The sequence below is a fragment of the Mesocricetus auratus genome, unplaced genomic scaffold, assembly GCF_017639785.1.
Source record: "Mesocricetus auratus isolate SY011 unplaced genomic scaffold, BCM_Maur_2.0 Super-Scaffold_100022, whole genome shotgun sequence".
NCBI classification, from domain to species: domain Eukaryota; kingdom Metazoa; phylum Chordata; class Mammalia; order Rodentia; family Cricetidae; genus Mesocricetus; species Mesocricetus auratus.
The window spans coordinates 36,238,745-36,256,978 of record NW_024429203.1 but is presented as its reverse complement, the minus strand read 5'-3'; the positions used below and the strand labels follow the sequence as shown (position 1 = coordinate 36,256,978).

Here is an 18,234-nt window from a genome sequence, read left to right as displayed (position 1 = left end):
GGGAAGAGATATAAGAAAGAGTTAATCAGAGTGGTTTTAGAAGTTATCTTTGTAATCACTCTATTCTCTTTCGAACAAGATCTCAGTATAGTTATAAGTTTATAAAAAATCAAACTTCGGGGTGAATATGATTAAGGTGTGTAAAACTAAAAAAAAATATGTAATGGAACTTTCACTTCAACTAGAGAAACTGAAGTCCCAGTTCAGTTTATAAAGGTAGGGTTACTGAATCAGAGTTCCAGATGAATTTACCCATTGTTCCCTGGAATTTGATTAAAAATATGTTGTTGACTCGAGTGAACTTTATTCAACATGTCCTCTTTCTACAGACCAATGAGCAAAGGCCTGGAAGACAGGCAACTTCTTAATTGAATAAATTTCATCTTAACAAAATTCCAGTAGCTCTCCTGGTCTACAGATCCAATTCCAGGACAGCCAGAGCTGTTACACAGAGAAACTCTGTCTCAAAAAACAAAACTAAACAACAACAAAAAATTCAGTATCTCTCATTATACAGAGCTTACATTAGCAAAAGTCTAGGAATAAAATAGCACTAATTTTGCAACAGGTACATATGTGTTGTGTATAACAATGAAGACAATAAACTAGTCCCCAAATGCACACCAAACAAAAGCAAGCACTCCCATCCTGTACTCCGGAAGGGACATTTCCACTGAACTTTCTCCATAGTGTCCTGAACTCTCTAATAGCAGGGTTCTAAAACATCTACCTCAGGAGAATTGTGATTTTGAGATTTACCTGGGCTATCTAGTGAGATTCTGTCTCAAAAAACCACATTATGGGCTGAAGAGATGGGGTCAGCAGTTAAGAACTCTGGCTGTTCTTTAAAGGACACCCACTCACATGGCAGCTCACAACTGTCTGTAACTGCAGCTCCAGAAGATCTGAGACACATACATGCAGGCAAAACATCCATACATATAAAAATAAAAATAAAATTTAAAGCACACTATAAAGCCAGGCGGTGGTGGCTCACACCTTTAATGTCAGCATTAGGGAGGCAGAGGCAGGTAGATCTCAGAGTTCAAGGCCAGCCTGGTCTACAGAGAGAGTTCCAGGACAGCCAGGGCTGTTACACAGAGAAACCTTGTATTGGAATACAACAACAAAACACATTATAAAAAATAAACACCTGCCTAATATCCTTTGTTGAAATTGACAGGTAGTTCTTTGCTTTTTTAAAATGTTTTTGTTGGGGGTTTGGCTTTTTTTTTCTTCAGAAATAAGGAATTCTAGCAAACCTTAACAACAGAAAATGTATATCAGGCCTATAGTCACAGTGAGGTAAGAAGATCACAATTTCAAGGAACCTGCTTGGGCTACAGAGTGAGTTCATGGCAAACATGGGAAACATAATGGACCCTGTCTCAAAATAAAAATAAAAATAAACCAACAAAAAAATGCAAAAAAAAAAGAGGGCTGAAGATATAGCTTAGTGGTACACACAAACACACACACACACACACACACAGATCCACACCCTATTCAGTGTTGATTCTTGAAAATAAAGAGTTCTTTGTTTTAAACATGTGTTTTTATTAATTATATGTAGGGGTGTGTGTCTGCATGCATATAGGTATGTGCACATGTGTGCAGATAACCACAGCTCTAGCCTCCGATTCCTGGAGCTGGAGTTAGAGACAGTTGTGAGGCACCATGACACACTGGGAACTGAGTGTCCAGTCCTCTGGAAGAGCAAGTTCTCTTAACCTCTGAGCCATCTCTCTAGCTCTGAAAATAAAAATTTATGGTAAATGGTAAGTCCAAGCCCATGTAGGTCTGTGGATACATTTATACCAATTGGTTAACTCTCCAATACTTCAAGCTAGCCAGTCTCACTGCCAATTTGAGTACATTTTCTCCTTAGTCTCACAACACTTCAGTGGTAGCTGTCTTATCGGGGCTCTGCTGGTTTGGGAGCAAAGTCCTGTGGCCAGCTATTTTGTTCTAGGGCAGAAGCTTGAATTTCGTCCTGGCTCTCTTTTGCTCTGATAGTCTGTAGAATTACTGTACTCTAGCCAACATGGAAATCTAGATGAAGGTTGCAAAGACAGCTTTAGGTTAAGTATCAAGGAGAGTGAAACACAACATTGCTGCTGTAAATGTTTTATTACATTTTGTTTACTTATTTGGGAGTGAAGTAACACTTCTCATGTGTGGAATTCAGAGGACAACTTGCAGGAGCTGGCTCTCTCCTTCTATAGTATGGGTTCCAGAGATCAAACTCAGGTCATCATGTTTGGCAGATGACCATCTGCCAAGTTGAGCCATCTCCCCAGACACTACAGTATTTTAAAAGAAGATTGATTCATTTTAGGATTTGCCTTGTGCTTGTCATACAGGTCTGACTTCTATTCCTAGATGAGAAAGAGAATAAGGTCAAATTACATCTTCAGAATGTTGACAAACCTCAGATCAAAGCTTGAAAAGGACTTTGGTAGGAAAGGTGTTTACAAAGACAAAACAGCCGGGCGTTGGTGGCGCACGCCTTTAATCCCAGCACTCGGGAGGCAGAGGCAGGCGGATCTCTGTGAGTCCGAGACCAGCCTGGACTACCAAGCGAGTTCCAGGACAGGCTCCAAAGCCACAGAGAAACCCTGTCTCGAAAAACCAAAAAAAAAAAAAAAACCACCAAAAAAAACAAAAACAAAAAACAAAGACAAAACAAAACAAACAAACAAACAAAAAAACCCCAAAGTCTGCTCATGCCCAGGGTTTATCGATGGCAACAGCACCACTACTAACACACGCACACACACACACACACACACACACACACACACACACACACACTTTTGAAACAGGGTCTCATTCTGTAGCCCAATGAAGCTGGCCTGGCACTTACAATGTAACACATGCTAGCCTCAAACTCACAGCAATCCCTTTGCCTTAGCCTGGGATTACAGGCATAAGCCCCTACACCTGACAGAAGTTGTCACCTGGAAAGAGCTTTCAAAGGTTAGTTTTAGATCTCAATGAGCAGACACTAATATTTTCCCCAGACTGAGTGGCTAGTACAGGCTGCTTTGTCACACAGTCAGGTCACCAGGCACCAAATGTCTAATTTAAAATCCAAAGAGTTCTATGGAAGAGGAGACTCCAAGGAGCAGCCTGATAGGGCATCCCCTCCCAATAGAATGACATTTTGAAAGCCAAATCAAGCTGCAGATGACATTATTGAGACTCCACCCCACACACAGAGCCCCTAATGAATGTGTTAACTTGATGTCCCACCCCCAGGAACCCCTTCTGTCACATTCTTTCTCTACACAGGGTACTCTTAATTCTAGTTACTCAGCAGAGGTATACATGCCAGCAGAGGCTCCTAAAGGCATCCTTGATCTCATAACCAAAAGAAACATTCATCCTTTACTTATATTTTAATTTTTCATGATGGTGAAATGTACAGCAACTTCACAACAGTCTTTTCCAGTCTTGCCAAGGCAATTAATCCCAGAATTATCCCTTGAGGACCAATTCAAGCTGAAGATGCAATAACTATGAATTCAAAGACAACACATTGTATATGTCCTCTGGGTTCCCAAATTGACACCCACTCGTATTGTACTTTTGTCTTTTCTGTTTGTTTGTTTTTCCAGAGTTTTTCTGTGACTTTGGCGGCTGTCCTGGAACTCGCTCTGTAGACCAGGCTGGCTTCAAACTCACAGAGATCCGCCTGCCTCTGCCTCCTAGTGCTGGGATTAAAGGCAAGTGCCACCACTGCCCGGCGTACTTTTGTCTTTCTATTAAAGAAAGTACTTTATGCTCATTGACATATCCCCACCACCATCATCACTATTCTTGTGTTTTGGAGCCATTTCTAAATGAAACAATGGTTAGTTGAACACAAGCACTGACACTACAACAGTAGATATAACAGCTGGGGTGGCTACTAAGAAGCATATGCAGCATGGATACTCTTGATAAAAAGGATGATTCATATCTTGGATGGGAAGGGGCAAGATCCTGCAATGTTTTATCATGCCAATCAAAAGAACAATGTAAAACTCTTACACTGCTTATTTCTAAATTTTATCCTTTATAATTTTGGGTCCAGACTTATCACTAACAACTAAAAACACAAATATGAAAGCCATAGATGAAGGGTACAACTGTAATAAAACCAAGGAGAATTTTTCAAGTGACATGTCAGAGACATGATGTGTAAGATTATCCTTCATATTTATCCCTTATGCAATTTCTTGTTGCAAATAGACAAAAATGTAAGAAATTTGATGAAAGGGTGTCAGAACACAGTCCAAGAATGGAGTCATGTGAGGGGAACTCTGAGTGCTCACGAGAAAACGCCAAGAAAACAAGACAAAAATCCTGCGACCTCAGTTTTTTCCAACACAGAATTGTTCTTAGAATACGCTTTCATGCCCCTCTCAGGTGTTTTGGATAAAAGTGAGTTACTTCAGATTATTCATTACAGCTGGCTATAGCTACTAGTTTCTAGGCCTCTATGGGAAAACGTGGTTTTTGCCACATGCAGCCTGTCCTGGTGATTATATACTCTGCAGAATTTATTAACCCTCAGGGTATAAGTTGTGGGATGCTCTGAATAAAGTTACTGCATTTTTAAGTTTCATTATTCTAAGTTCCACTGCCTTCAGAGTGGTAAAGAAGTGGGGGGGATAAAACTTACAGGAGGAACTTAATGAAACGAGGCCAAATGTAGGAGAGTGAAGAGATGTCTGCTGCTCTGTTCCTCCAGTACTCAGTAGCTCCAAGAATCCATCCTGACCAATGCAAGGAAACACTTCCTTTATCTTTCCTTTTGCTACAAAATAAACCATTTCAAAACTTTCTGGTTTAACCATAGGACAAGAAATGGTTTTTATTTTTCATTAGTCAGGGAGTTTGGTGGGGAATTCTGGTTCTCAGCTCACTCAGGCCTGGAGGGTCTAGGATGTAATGGTTCACATATCTAGTGGTCTGAAGGATATTTGTTCTAAGGGCTTATAGTTGAATGCAGAGCAACTGATTAATATCAGATGGAGTGATGTCTTTACATCTGTTGGCCATCAGGTCATTGGGAGGTATCTATGTGACAGTCAGAGAATGCCCAGTAACAAGAGAGGGTAGCCCCTGTTACCATGATTTGAGCATCTCTTATATCACATTTGCTAATACCCCAATTTCTAGACTAGGGAAAAAGGTAGTCTATCTCAGCTACTGACATCATTGGGGTTGCTTTCCTGGTCCCAATACTATAACCTGAAGAGGAGCTAAAACCAAAGAGATTGGCAAGAAGCTAGATCTCCCTAGGGTCCTCCAGGCTACATGAAGAAATCTAGGCCTTGATCTCAAGAGCAATGGGAAGTCACGAAATGTTTTAGAAGGAAAAAGATCAATTTGGGGTTGCAAAGAGAAGAGTAATACTTCTAAGTTTTGACAGGAAGAATAGTGAAGTATACACTTTAGTCACAGAATGTTGGATTACAGGAAAAGTTTCTTTTTCTTGTCCCTAGGGACTGGTCTCTGTCCCCCCAGGCCCCCTGCTCCTTCTCTCCAATTAACCTCCCATGTGAGCCATGTTGCACGGTGTGACTCCTTCACACCATTTCTTTTTTAAATTATATCAAAGGGGGTAGGACTTGGATTTGTTTGAATACTGAAAGATCTAATATTACAAGAGGCTAAATGGAGATTTCTGAGAACTAAGAAGGGGAACTTAAGACTATATAAAATTTTTTGCTTTCAAGGGAAAAAAAAAAGACCAGGCAGTGGTGGTACACATTTAAACCCAGCACTTGAGAGGCAGAGGCAGAAGGATCTCTGAGTTGGAGGCCAGCTTGGTCTATGAAGTGAGTTCCAGGACAGCCAGGGAGGGCTACACAGAGAAACCCTGTCTTTAAAAACAAAACAAAACAAACAAAAACCACAACTTCAGACTGGGGAGCTGGCCCAGTAGGTAAAAGCACTTGCTGTGCAAGCATGAGGACCTTAGTCAAATCCATAAAACCTCAGTGCTATGGAAGGCAGAGACAGGAGGATTTCTAGAGCTTGCTAGTCACCAGTTTAGTTCCAGATTCAGTGAAAGATACTGTCTCAAGGGAATAAAGTACAGACGGGTAAAATAAGACACCCAAGGTTCTCCATGCCTATGTGCCCACCCCCAAACTAAAATTAAAAACCCTGTGATGGCTATTCTTGGTTGTCAACTTGAGTATATCTGGAAAGGTTTTCCTTTTTGCTACCCCTTTATAATCACCCCTCCATATTTTTCTAGTTTCAAGAGTGTAGTTTTGTGACTGACTTGTTCACTCAACAAAATGTCTTTACTGTTATAATATCTAATGCCAAGTTATTGTGTATATCAATTCTGCATCCCTCTTTCTTGCTAATCATGTATCTGATAACATCTCCCAGGTACATGGCACGCTATCCTACCAGTTAATTAGCTGGGTTCCAAACCTGATATCTTTCTTAACTCTCCTCTAACCTATACAACCAGAATACCGTCAAATCCTGGCAGCTTCACTTTCAAAATAGACCTGAAATCTGACCACTTCTCACCTGCTGTAGTGACATCGTCTACTTCAGGACACCATCTTCTTCCAGGATTACTGCTTCCCTTTTGGGGGTGGAGGGGGAACAGGGTTTCTCTGTAGCTTTGGAGCCTGTCCTGGAATTCACTCTGTAGACCAGACTGGTCTCGAACTCACAGAGATCCTCCTGCCTGTGTCTCCTGGGTGCTGGGATTAAAGGTGTGCACCATCACCGCCGGGCTATTGATTCCCTTTTTAGCTCTCTAGCCTCATGATCCACAGTCAGCCTCTGTGCCACAACTAGAATGGCTCATTAACAGATTTTAATCTGTTTTGGCTCAAAACCTCCCATTGGTGTTAGTAGTGACTGGCAAAATTACTTTTATGTCTACAATGGACTGCATGGTTGATCACCTGGCTACTTCCTTATGCAATCTCTACGTTGCCTCTCACTCAGCCATGAAAGATGGTTAGCTATGGTTTCCTTGTTACTGTTAGTATTGCTCTTCCTATTAACCTGCCAAACACGTTCTTACCCTCAGAACATTCAAATATCATCTCTTTTGTTTGAGCATTCTTTCTGTAGATATCCACTACACGTGGCTCACCCCTATCAAGTCAGTCCATTTTGGTTTAAGGGAACCTTATCAATGAGTTCTTTTCCAGCATCTAAAAATAGAAGTTGCCTGACATAATTGTTTAATCTTTACCCTGCTTCGCTCTGCATAGCACTTATCTGATACCACATATTTTGCTTTCTTTCTCCAGAACCTGTGAAGATCACTGAAGGCAGGAAACGAGTTTTGTCTATTGCTCAACAAATACTGAGGTGAGGACCTGGCCAGGCATGCACAAGGAATTTGGTATCTTCCACTGTGTAATTTATAAAGGGAAAGACAGACTGGGAACACATGCAAGTAGAGTTCTAGATTTTAGGGTGTTCTACATTTTCTGTTACTTACATGGTAAGGTAATCCGGAATCACAGTGAGAGTGAGGATCAGCTGAGTGGAATAATAAACTTTAAAGCCACTGCTTATAATTCATCTTAAATGGATATTTTAGTGGTTTCAATCTGTTCCAGCAGATCATTTTCCATGGCAAGACACAGTTATGAAAACTCTAAAGTCTCTTCTGGGTAGAGATCTTAGTTGAGAAAAGGGAATGTTGGGGGGCCTGAAAGGCTGGGATTGTAATGATATGCCATTGAATCCAGGATAAGGAAGGAAGTGGAGTTAATGTAGAAGAGATAAAGTAGAGGCTTTCAGCAGATCAGAGTTCCTGATAATGTCAAAGAGGCATGTTACAATTCTTGAGCAATGGTAAAGTCAAAGAAGAGTTATGTTACAATTCTTGAGCAAGGCAGGAGGAAATGGCTCAGTGCCCTGATACACACTAAAAACAATGTCATTTTTAAAAATTAAAAAAAGTCTGCATCAGGGACTGAGGAGATGGATTAGTCAGTAAAGTATTTGGTACCATAGAATAAGGGCTTAAATTTGGATACCCAACACCTAAGTAAAAAGTCGAGTGTGGTGCATGCCTGTAATCCTAGAGCTGGGGAGGCAGAAACAAAGGGATTCCTGGAGATTGCTGGCTAACTACTTTTGCTAAATAGGTGAGCTACAGATTTAGTGAGAGGCCTTGTCTCAAAAAATATAAAAAATAAAACATGCTAAAATGCCAGATTTTTGGCTGGGATTGGAAAGAGAAAGAAAGAAAAGAAAGGAAGAAGGGAGGAAGGAAGGAAAAACCTGCTAAAGTCCCAGGTTTTGGGCTGGGATTGGAAAACTAGTAGAAGGCTCAACGTTAAATAGGCCTTATTAGACTCTGGATCAAGGAAGATGGTTAGAGGGGTTAGAAGTTAAAACACAGAGATGCATGCATAAACTGACAGATGTTCACCACAACCAAGCATCGCAGAAGCGAAGTGTTTGTTGTTGTTTTGTTTTTTGTTTTATAAGCGGTGCCAGGATTCGGCACATAGTCCCTACCTTTGAGAACCTGGGGAAAGAAAATATTAACTCCTGTAATCAGGGTGGGGTTGGAGATGGAGGTAGTGCTCCAGGTGTTGCAGTAGCCCCTGGGGGGCAGTAAAATCTCAGTCTAATAAGTTTAGAGAAAACCTGATAAAAAGAGGGTTTGATGAAGACTGGTCGAAAGATAGCACTTTTAACTCCTCTCTTTAACTTACGTCCAACCTCCGCAACCAGAAAATAGCAGATGCGGTTAGCTCTGCTTTTTTTCAACTCCCCGCGAAAGCACTCCCACCGGAACTCCTCTGTGTCTGAGCTTTCTCATTGGCTGAAGCTTCCGCCCGCCTTAAATAGCTTCCGTCTACGGTTCCAACCCGAGGGCGGTCCCTAGGAGTCACTTCCGCCTCGTCCCCCAACTCCCCCCCACCTCCTTCCCTTTTTAGCAGCTTCCGGCCTCAGGCCCCGCCCCATCCATGAAACCCCGCCCCTGCCTGCCCCTCCCCCGCCCCGGGCCGACGGTCCGGCCCCCGCGGCACCGCTTCCGGTGTGGGCCCCGCCCCGGCTGTGGCCCCCAGCTGCGGAGGAGTCCGAGGCTCAGCTGCTGCGCCGGGGCTTGAGCGGCTGCCTCCTCACTACCCGCGAGCCAGGAACGCTGCGCATAGGTGAGCGGCGCCGGTCTGGGTTCTTTCAGCCGCAACGGGAGCGGGGCCGTGGCAGGTGGAGGGGACCGAAATGGGAGCCGAGGCAGGTGTGTAGGGGAGACGCGGGCCAGCGAACCGGGGAACCGCTGAGAAAAAGTGAGAGCGCCGGGAGGAGCCCGATCCTCCCGGTGCCCAGAGGAGTGTTTTGAGATAAAGGGATGGGAAAGGTAAGGGACCCCCGGGGGACCTCAAGGCTAGATTAGGTAGGGTTGGTGTGCTTGGAAAGGAGTCTGGAGATTGGCAGAGAGGGCTTGGTGCGAGTAAAAGTGATGGGGCTCCATTGGGAGGGGGGTAAAGAATGGTAAGAGGGGCTCGAGGGGCTCGGGGACAGAGCGGCTGGAGACGAAGGTAAGGGTCAGCAAGGCCGGGCTTAAGCGGCAGGCAGTCCGTTGCGCCGGGTTTGGAGGTCCGGGAAGTTTAGAGGATAGAGAGAGGGATGAAGAGATGAAGTGGTTTAGATTTCTGAAGCGTTAAGTTCTCTAAATGTTGGTAGTATTGTTTGTATCATTGGCTGCTTAGGGATTGGGATGAGATGGGCTCTGTGAGGGAGAATGGCCAATTGAGTTGTAGAACCGAGTCATCTCTGTCTTACTAAATAAAGAGGCTACGGGATACCTCCCCCTCTGCTGAAGGCAGCCTACAGAGGAGATGGTGCCAACCAGACAAGAAACATTGTACACCGACTGGCAGGAGTTGGTTGAAATATTCCGATTGTGTTGGTTGACTTCAGTGATTGTATGAATACTTTCAAATGACCTGTGAGTTGCTTGTTACTCTTCTGTGGTGTGTTTTGGTGTTTTTTTTTTTTTTTTTTGTATTTTTGTCCCCGAATTGGTTTTTATTTTAAAGGAATACTTGTGCCAACCGGGTGTAAATCCTTTCAGGCTTCCTTACGGAATAAGAACTAAAGCAGAATGAAAGTTTTGCTGCAGGCATAACTTATACTTTCTAAACTGCTAAGAGGAAGTACAGGCAGTAAGAGGCAAATTAGAATTTGAATCTTTTAACCGCTTCTGAAGCTACAACCAAGTGCTTCTAAGAAACAAATTGAAAATTGTCTAGCATGGCTCTAGTTGTTTTTTTGTTTGTTTTTTTTTTGTTTGTTTGTTTGGTTTTCTTTCCGAGCTTTAAAATTTGTGCCCCTATAAAGCATGTAAAAATTTATCAATCAAAGCCGTTTTCCTTGTTAGGGATTACCTCCCGCGTGAATTTTTGAAGATGGCAAAGATTGCGTTTTCTTGTTCATTTCATGATGATTTCATTTCGTCCTCCAACTCAGTCCTAAAACACTGGGACAATGCAAATATCAAGTCCCAACCTGCACAGTGCAGCTTCCCCTTTCATGTGGCAACAAAATTGCACACCCTGTTGCCAGCGCTCTTCACCCTAAAATTTGCTCTGGCATGGTAATCCGTTCACTTAGGAAGACGTGTGAGAAAATATAATTTAAGTGAGGTTTGTTGAAGGTGGGAGCCTGGGAAGGGTTAGAGGTGGAAGGGTGTGAAAGGGGTTTGTGTTTGGAGACCGATGGGTAAGAATGCAGATAAACCTGCCCCCAGAATACTTTGAGACTGGAAGCCTTTTCTTACTGTATTCATAGAATAAATATAGTTGAAGTGAATCAGAAAGAAAGAGGATGTGAGGAGATTTACTTGTGGTTTATTTAAAAAAAAAAAAAGAAACATTGACTTGTTTAGACAAATATTGGTACCTGTTTCAAATTAATTAACTTTAAAATCTCCAGAGGAATTCCCCCCCACCCCACCCCACCCCCGTTTGTTTTTGAGGGAAGCTTGCAATTTGAGACTCCCTTGCATGTTTCCTTCTTTCATGTTGTTGAAACCGGATTCTTTTGGAGGCTATAATGTCCACTTAGCCTGGTTCAGTCCACTCAACAAGCTGACTGGCAATTTGATCTGGGAAATTTGTGAAGTTTTAAAGCAAGGGCGGTTTGCTTGGTCTTGCTTTTTCCATCAGAAAAGTCATTCTGTCTGTCTGTCTGCTATAATTCTGTGTCTAGCTGGAGTAGGAATCTCCTTCTCCAAGGGGCCTGAGAATATAAGCCTTATTCTTTCTTTTGCAGTCAGGCCATTTTTTGCCCTTGTTAACTGCAATTTTCATAGTTATTATTACAAATTTCATGACTCACATCCCTGTACAATGCAAGCGCAGTAGATAACTGTGATAATGTAGAGAGTAAAAGTTGTGAGCTCAGTTGTTAGCAGACTTAAATATCTTCTGGATTTCCTTTTTTTTTTTTTTTTTAAGAAAAATCGCTTAAGTCTACCACTACTGAGATTTGCCTCCTATTTCCCCTCTTTGATCCTGTTCTCTTCTTTATAACTTTCCCTCCCCACCCTCCAAACCCCTACAACTTACTCATCTTGAAAATCAGGTTTAGGAGCATTTAGTTCAGAACTTTACTGGAGAAAATAAAATCTTTTATACCTGTTTTACATATTTTTCCCCCCTTCTTCTTCCCTTGTGGTTTTGGTTACTCACTTAAAATATAGACCCAGTGTGCCTGCTGGGCTGTGCCCAGGTTGAGAGCCATGCCAGTCTGTGGGTGAAGCCTGAGACAGTAATGGAGCCTCTGCAGCATCAACAAAAGCAGCCACACCAGGCTCCTCTACAGATGGATGCCAGAGAGAAGCAGAACCCACAGACAAGAGAAGCACAGTTCCTGTATGCCCCCAAACTGGCCACCCAGCCTACTCTCCTTTCTGTCACACCCGGGAGACCTTCTGGTAGCCCTGTTCTGGGTCCCTTATCTAGAGTTACGCCAGCCACACCAGTGACCCAAGTGTTTGAGCAGAGCAACATCAACTCTGAGCCTGAGGAGGAGGAAGGAGGTCTGGAAGACGAAGATGGAGATGAAGATGTTGCAGAAATGGTTGAAAAAGAGGCCCAAGCTGCATCCAAGTATTTCCACGTGCAAAAAGCAACTCGCCAAGACCCCAGAGCAGCACCCATGTCCAGCCTGCTTCCAGCACCTGGACTTCCACCACAAGGACAAGCAGCTAAAGAAGACCATACCAAAGATGCATCCAAGGTTCCAGCTTCTCTCCCCACAGCTGGGCAGCCAAGCTGGAGTCTGGATGAGCAGCTTAAGCAGGTCAGTCTTTGTGTTATGGGAAGCCATTTGTTCTACCTATAGGTCAGCTACAGAGGGTGCTGAATGGGCAAGAGCTGGCTATGTCTTCTCACCCCATATCACTGACCTACGTGTGGACTGAAGTTTTTCTCAGCATTTGTCTGCTTGAACTGAGGGTGTAGCTCCATGATAGTGTAAGGCATTGGATTCAACCTCTAGGACCCCCAAAATATTAAGTGATGGTTCTTTTTTTATTAAAGCATTAGGGTGTATAAGTTAATATTGTTTGTTCCACGTTTCTGTTAAAGAATCTCTCATTTATTTATTTAGAGTGAGGTAGCTAGCAGCTGTGTCTCATTAGGACTATCTAAAAACAAAGTGATTGGTTCACACTTGTAATTCCAGCATTTAGGAGGTGGTGGTATAAGAGGCTCACCATGAGTTCTATTGTGAAACCCTATCTCAAAAACCAGAAGATAATAATAATAATAATAATAATAATAGTAACTCTAATAATAAAATAAAAAATAAAGGAGTTGGGAGTGGTGGTACACACCTGTAATCTCAGTACTTGGTAGGCAGAGACAAGCAGATCTCAGTGAGTTCAAGTCTAGCTTTGAATACTAAGTTCCAGGCCAGCCAGGACTATATAGTAAGACCTTGCCTAAAAAATTTTAAAAGATAAAATTCATAGTTCTAATAAGTTTGCCTAGTAGGAATATAGAATAATTTTCCCCCACAAAGAGTTTCTTAACTCCAAGTAAACCCAAGATCATGTTCTTTTGTTGTTTTGAAGTTGAATATAGCTGCTAAAAAGCACTTATGTATATTTCTCAACAGAGAGCCTTATAAGCATAATTCTGTTTTATCTTTACATTATCTGGTTGGAAAGAGGGAAGGGCTGGGCCATGGTGGTGCACTCCTTTAGTCACATCCCTTGAGAGGAAGAGGCAGATGGATCTCTGTGAGTTCAAGGCCAGCCAGGTGTACAGGACTAGTTCTAAGACAACCAGAGCTGTTACACAGAAAAAAACCAAAAAGGAAAGAAAGAGGAAAGGGAGACCTCAGAAAACCCTTTTTATTAAAAGAAAGTTGAAATTAGTTCCAAACATGATGGCATGTCAGAATCAACCATAGGGAGTGTTACTTGTTTCTTGGACAGTTATGCCTTCCTCTTCCACACCCTGATGGGCATCCCTCTGAAGCAGAGGAGGTCATGGGAGACACAGATCACCCAAGGGAGAGCTAAGACTAGAATCAGAATTCGGCTTCCACGAGAGCAGCACCTGGCCACCAGCCCAGATCTGCCTCCTGGCTGATTTCTTTGGTTTAGTAAAACATCTGTGAATTGCCGGCAGCCCCTGCACTGCTTGTGGTTGGCACTGTTCCATGCTGGCCGCTGAGTCAGCTCATAGCAGGAACCGCCCTGACAGCCCTGGGAAAGTTCAGGCCTGAGGCAGCTGCTGCCCCCGCCTTGGCAGCTGGCCAGCCTCTGTGTGTGCGGTCATTCCTAGAAAGTGCAGCCGTGTGTGAGGAACAAGTGGAGCTCCAGAGCCTGTCTGTCTTCAGGAAGTGCAGCAGGTGTTGAGGTCAAGCCATTAGAGCTTTGAAAAAAGAGACTCTTCAGGACTGGCGTGTGCGTGCACACGTGTATGTTGTGGCAAAGCGCCCAGCCCAGTGTTCTGTATGGCAGCCGCCCCGTGGCTGCACAGCTCAGTGCTCCGGAGGCTGTCTGTTGGCAGCTCAAACCCTTTGAGTTCATTTAAGTTTCTGAGGCATACATACTAAATATAGACTGTTTGGCAGAATACCTGCCAAAAATGTTTTCATAAATGCCAGATTAGCTAAGACCTAATGCTTCATTCTAAATTGACCTTCCTTCTGAATGTAGAGAAGAACTCTGTCAGGGAAACAGTGATTAACAATGCCTTAAAACCTTTGGCCACTTCTTGCTCCTCTTGTAAATTTAGTTTTTCAGTTTGGTGTGTGGGCTCCTCCTTTGCTTTGTTTGTTTTGTGTGAGTGTTAAAGTTTTACTACATTTTACTGGTTTTTCGTGTATACATGGCCATATACATGCCATAGTGGTATATGGAGGTCAGAGGACAACTTGTGGAAGTCATTTCTCTCTCTATGCCATGTGGGGGCTCAGAGACGGAACCCAGGCTGGCTTAGTGACAGTTGCCTTTATCAGATGAGCCATCCTCCCCTTATTTTAAATTGTGTGTGTTGTATAAGTAGTATACATATGGGGGTGCCTCATGCAGAGGTCAAAGAACAGTTCTCTCCGTCTACCATGTGGATCCTAAGGATGGCAGGCTTGGTGACAAGTCCCTTTACCTGCTGAACCATCTCACCAGCCCTTACACATGTTTTTAAAGAAGTAATGTACTAGAGAAAGAGAGAGAGAATGAGAGAGAGTGTGTGTGTTTAGTTAAGCTTTGGACAGAAGAATAAAAACGTAGCTTGGAGAGAGCCTTTAAAAACCAGCAGACCATGAGGCTGGCTGTTTTTGTTCTTCAGTCTTTTGTTCTATAAGTAATTAACTTTTGGAGAGAAGTTAAGTAGCACTTGCTCCAGCAACGATTCAAAGACCTTTTACAGTTGACACAAGATCTTAATTGTTAATGAGTTATAGTGTCCTTTATTCTAAACAATCTATTTGGGCAGAGTCTTTGTGCCACGGCTATCTGCTACAGGCATGTCTCTCCCTGAAGAAGTCAGGTGTCTAGCTGTGGTGCTGCAGCAACCACAAGGGAGGATTGGAGGTGGGATGCAGTAACTTAGCTCTGTGATGCAGATATTCTAAAACAAATGTTGTTTTTCAAACATTCATATACATGCCAAAGTATAAGAGGTGATTTTAACCCCTCTGTATAGCATATTGTAGAATTCTCAGGAAGTGTTTCACAGGAGTTGGTGAGGGACGGGGCAGGCATTTGCAAACTGGGAAGCTTAAGAGCGGCACAGTTATCCTTTGTTTCTGAAATCCTGTTCTTACAGCACATAGAGTCAAAATTACCCCATGGATTCTCTTCTCAAAGAAAGTCTTGCAAAATATTTGCTTCTAAGGCCCGGCTCATTCTCTGACACCAGGGTGATGGGAAGATGGATAATACTATGGAACCCAGCATTCTAAAACCCGTCAGATTTCTATGGGCAGAGTAAATAATTGTAAAACAAGACAACAAAGAACTGAGTGTCCCTTTTCTCAAAGGAGATCACACAGCGAACTTTGGGGGGTGGGGTGCTGGCCTCTAGGGGTGGTCTTCTGCTCCTGGATAGTGGGTGTTTCAGCAATACAGGCTTTGTTTTGAGCCCATTAGTAGAGCCAGGTTTCCTTCCACAGAACAGGAAGATGAGGGATAGTTTGATAGGCATGCATGTGAGGGCTAGAGTTTATATGTCTGGTTTTCTGCATACTTTGCCAGACACTTTCGTTACCCGGTGTGGCTTTGCATTGCCAGCTCAGTGCAAAGCACTGAAATTTACTGGGGTTGGTTGCTCAATAAAAGTTGACCCCCTCCTCAGTGCCTTGTGTTGTACAAGGCTTTATTCAGAGTTGCCTTCTGGGATGGAAGAGTCTTATTTCAGAAAACTTGCAACTGAAGAATTCCTGACCTTTGTTAAAACTTGCTGATCACATGTTAATGAGAACAGGGTATTGTCAGTTCTGAACATCTGGAAGCTGTTTGCTGTATCTCAGCCTGTGACAGCGCCTCTGCAGGATAAGAGGCCAAGGAAGCTCCAAGGCAGGTGGGAAGGATCGTTTAGTTTGATCTGTACTGGTAGACAGAAAGGAGCATGACTTGGTTTAGAGTTAATTTTTTTTTAACTAAATCATTGGATTTGTGTGCAGTTAATAAAGTGCCAATAATGGCATGCAGAAATGGAAAGTAGGCTTGAGTGAGATTCAGTTGGCAGAGTGCTCACCCAGCACACATAAACACTAAGCTTGAGTCCCAGCATCCCATAAATGACATGGATAATACACTTCTGCAGTCTAGCATTTGGGAGGTAAAGTTGAGCTTGAGGACAGGCTGTACTACATGAGACTTTGTCTCAAAAGATCCAATTAGTCTTTTTTTACTATGTGAGATTAATTCCTGCTGGGTAATTAGCTTACAGTGTGTCATCTCTCTTTTTCTTCTAATGCTCTGACAAACTGCTTTCCAGGATCTATCCCTCTATTGTGTGGGCCCATCATTAGGCCTGCTGTTCTTAGTACATACTTGGTAAGTACTTCATGCAAAACATTTGAAGGGCTTTGCAAAGCTTGTTTAAACTGTTGACTGGAGAGAAAAGGTGGTAAGCTCTCTCCGTTTTCTCTGTAGTGTGTCTTCATGCTCCAGTATCTGGAATCATGGTCTGTCTGGAGCAGTGGCTGTCAGTGGGAGCTGATTCTTCTTTACTGCTCGATTGACACTTAGCAGTGTCGTAGTGCCTGCATCTGGAAGCAGAGGTGTGCTCCTAGCATGTAGTGAGTGGAGCCGTGAAGGCTGCTAAACACCACACAAGAGTATCGGACAAGACTTGCTCACCTCCAACAAAGAATTGTCTGGTCAGAAGCACTAAAGCTGAGAAACCCTGATGTTCAGGCATAGTTTTGTTAGGCAGACTGGCTGTGCTTTCAAAGATTGTCATCTGTGCTTTACTCTTACTAGCTGAGGTCTTGAGTTTTCTTCCTTTCTGGTTATTTTTGCTGTTGCTTGCCTATGTATTTTTTTTCTTTGGTTTGTTTTGATTTTTGAAACAAGGTTTTTCTATGTATTCTGGCCTCCAACTTAGAGATCTGTCTGCCTCTGCCTCCCAGGTGCTGAGATTAAAGACCTACACCACCACTCCAAGCTTCTTTCCTGTTTTTAAAAATCTTATTTGTTAATTAATTAATTGGGGTAGGGTCTCACTATATAGCTTTGGCTGGCCCAAAACTTGCTATATATACCATTCTGGCCTCCAACTACAGAGATCTGCCTGCCTCTGCCTCTGGAGTACTAGGATTAAAGGCATGTATGTGTCACCACACCTGACTTAATTATAATTTTAATGTCCATTTTGAGTTTATAGCCTTTGGTAGTTATTACAGTGAACACAGTATACCTGGGAGAGTTTTGTGATCTAGACTTTGAGGTCTCTTATATGGCTATCCAAGCCCAGCCCTGTGTACTCTTCCATGATATTTATGAGAGAGCTTGGTTGCCCTTCCAGACATTAACCCACAAAGATTAAGACAGATACTTGACACACCTGTTACTAGCAGATTTGATTATTAGATGAATCTTTGTTTGAGAGACAAGAGGTGTGGGTCTAGATGCTAGCTCTATCGCTTGTTTGTTACAGTGCTTTGAACAAGCACTTTAACTGTCTGCATAGGACCCATGCATACATCTGTCATTGGGCTAATAGTTCTCTCCCACCATCCTTGGGGTTGTTTTATAGATGCTACAAAGGTAGTAGAAAAATAGAAATGTGAATGATCTTTATAAAATGCATATAATGTCCAAAGTTAGGTTGAATTGTCATTAATTCCTATATGCTGCTTTTTTTGTTTGTTTTTTGAGGCAGGATTTCTCTGTGTAGCTTTGGAGCCTGTTCTGGAACTAGCTCTTGTAAACCAGGCTGGTTTTGAACTCACAGAAATCCACCTGCCTTTTCACTCCCAAGTGCTAGGACTAAAGGCCTGTACCACCACCACCCAGCTAATTCCTAGATACTTCTTTTTTTTTTTTTTTAAAGATTTATTTATTTATTTATTATGAATACAACATCCTGCCTCCATGTCTGTCTGCAAGCCAGAAGAGGACACCAGATCTCATTACAGATGGCTGTGAGCCACCATGTGGTTGCTGGGAATTGAACTCAGGACCTCTGGAAGAGCAGTCAGTGCTCTTAACCTCTAAGCCATCTCTCCAGCCCCCTAGATACTTCTTAATGCTCCAATTTTTAGTCC

The 18,234-nt window shown here is 42.8% G+C and overlaps 1 protein-coding gene and 1 long non-coding RNA gene across 2 annotated transcripts in view; one reads left to right on the top strand and one right to left on the bottom strand.

The window, feature by feature from the left end:
• Positions 1–2,115: 2,115 nt before the first annotated feature.
• Positions 2,116–8,859, bottom strand: LOC121133528. The gene is made up of 2 exons (XR_005870397.1): positions 8,709–8,859; positions 2,116–2,378 (listed from the first exon to the last, which is right to left on the bottom strand). It is a non-coding gene; the product is annotated as an uncharacterized LOC121133528 (long non-coding RNA).
• Positions 8,860–9,047: 188 nt separating this feature from the next.
• Arid3b (AT-rich interaction domain 3B) overlaps positions 9,048–18,234 on the top strand; it is a 47,083-nt gene continuing 37,896 nt past the window's right edge. Inside the window, exons 1-2 of the mRNA XM_005069598.4 lie at positions 9,048–9,152; positions 11,705–12,306. Of these exons, the coding sequence (XP_005069655.1) occupies positions 11,776–12,306 (531 nt within the window). The 5' untranslated portion in view covers positions 9,048–9,152; positions 11,705–11,775. The remainder of the gene's footprint in view (positions 9,153–11,704; positions 12,307–18,234) is intronic.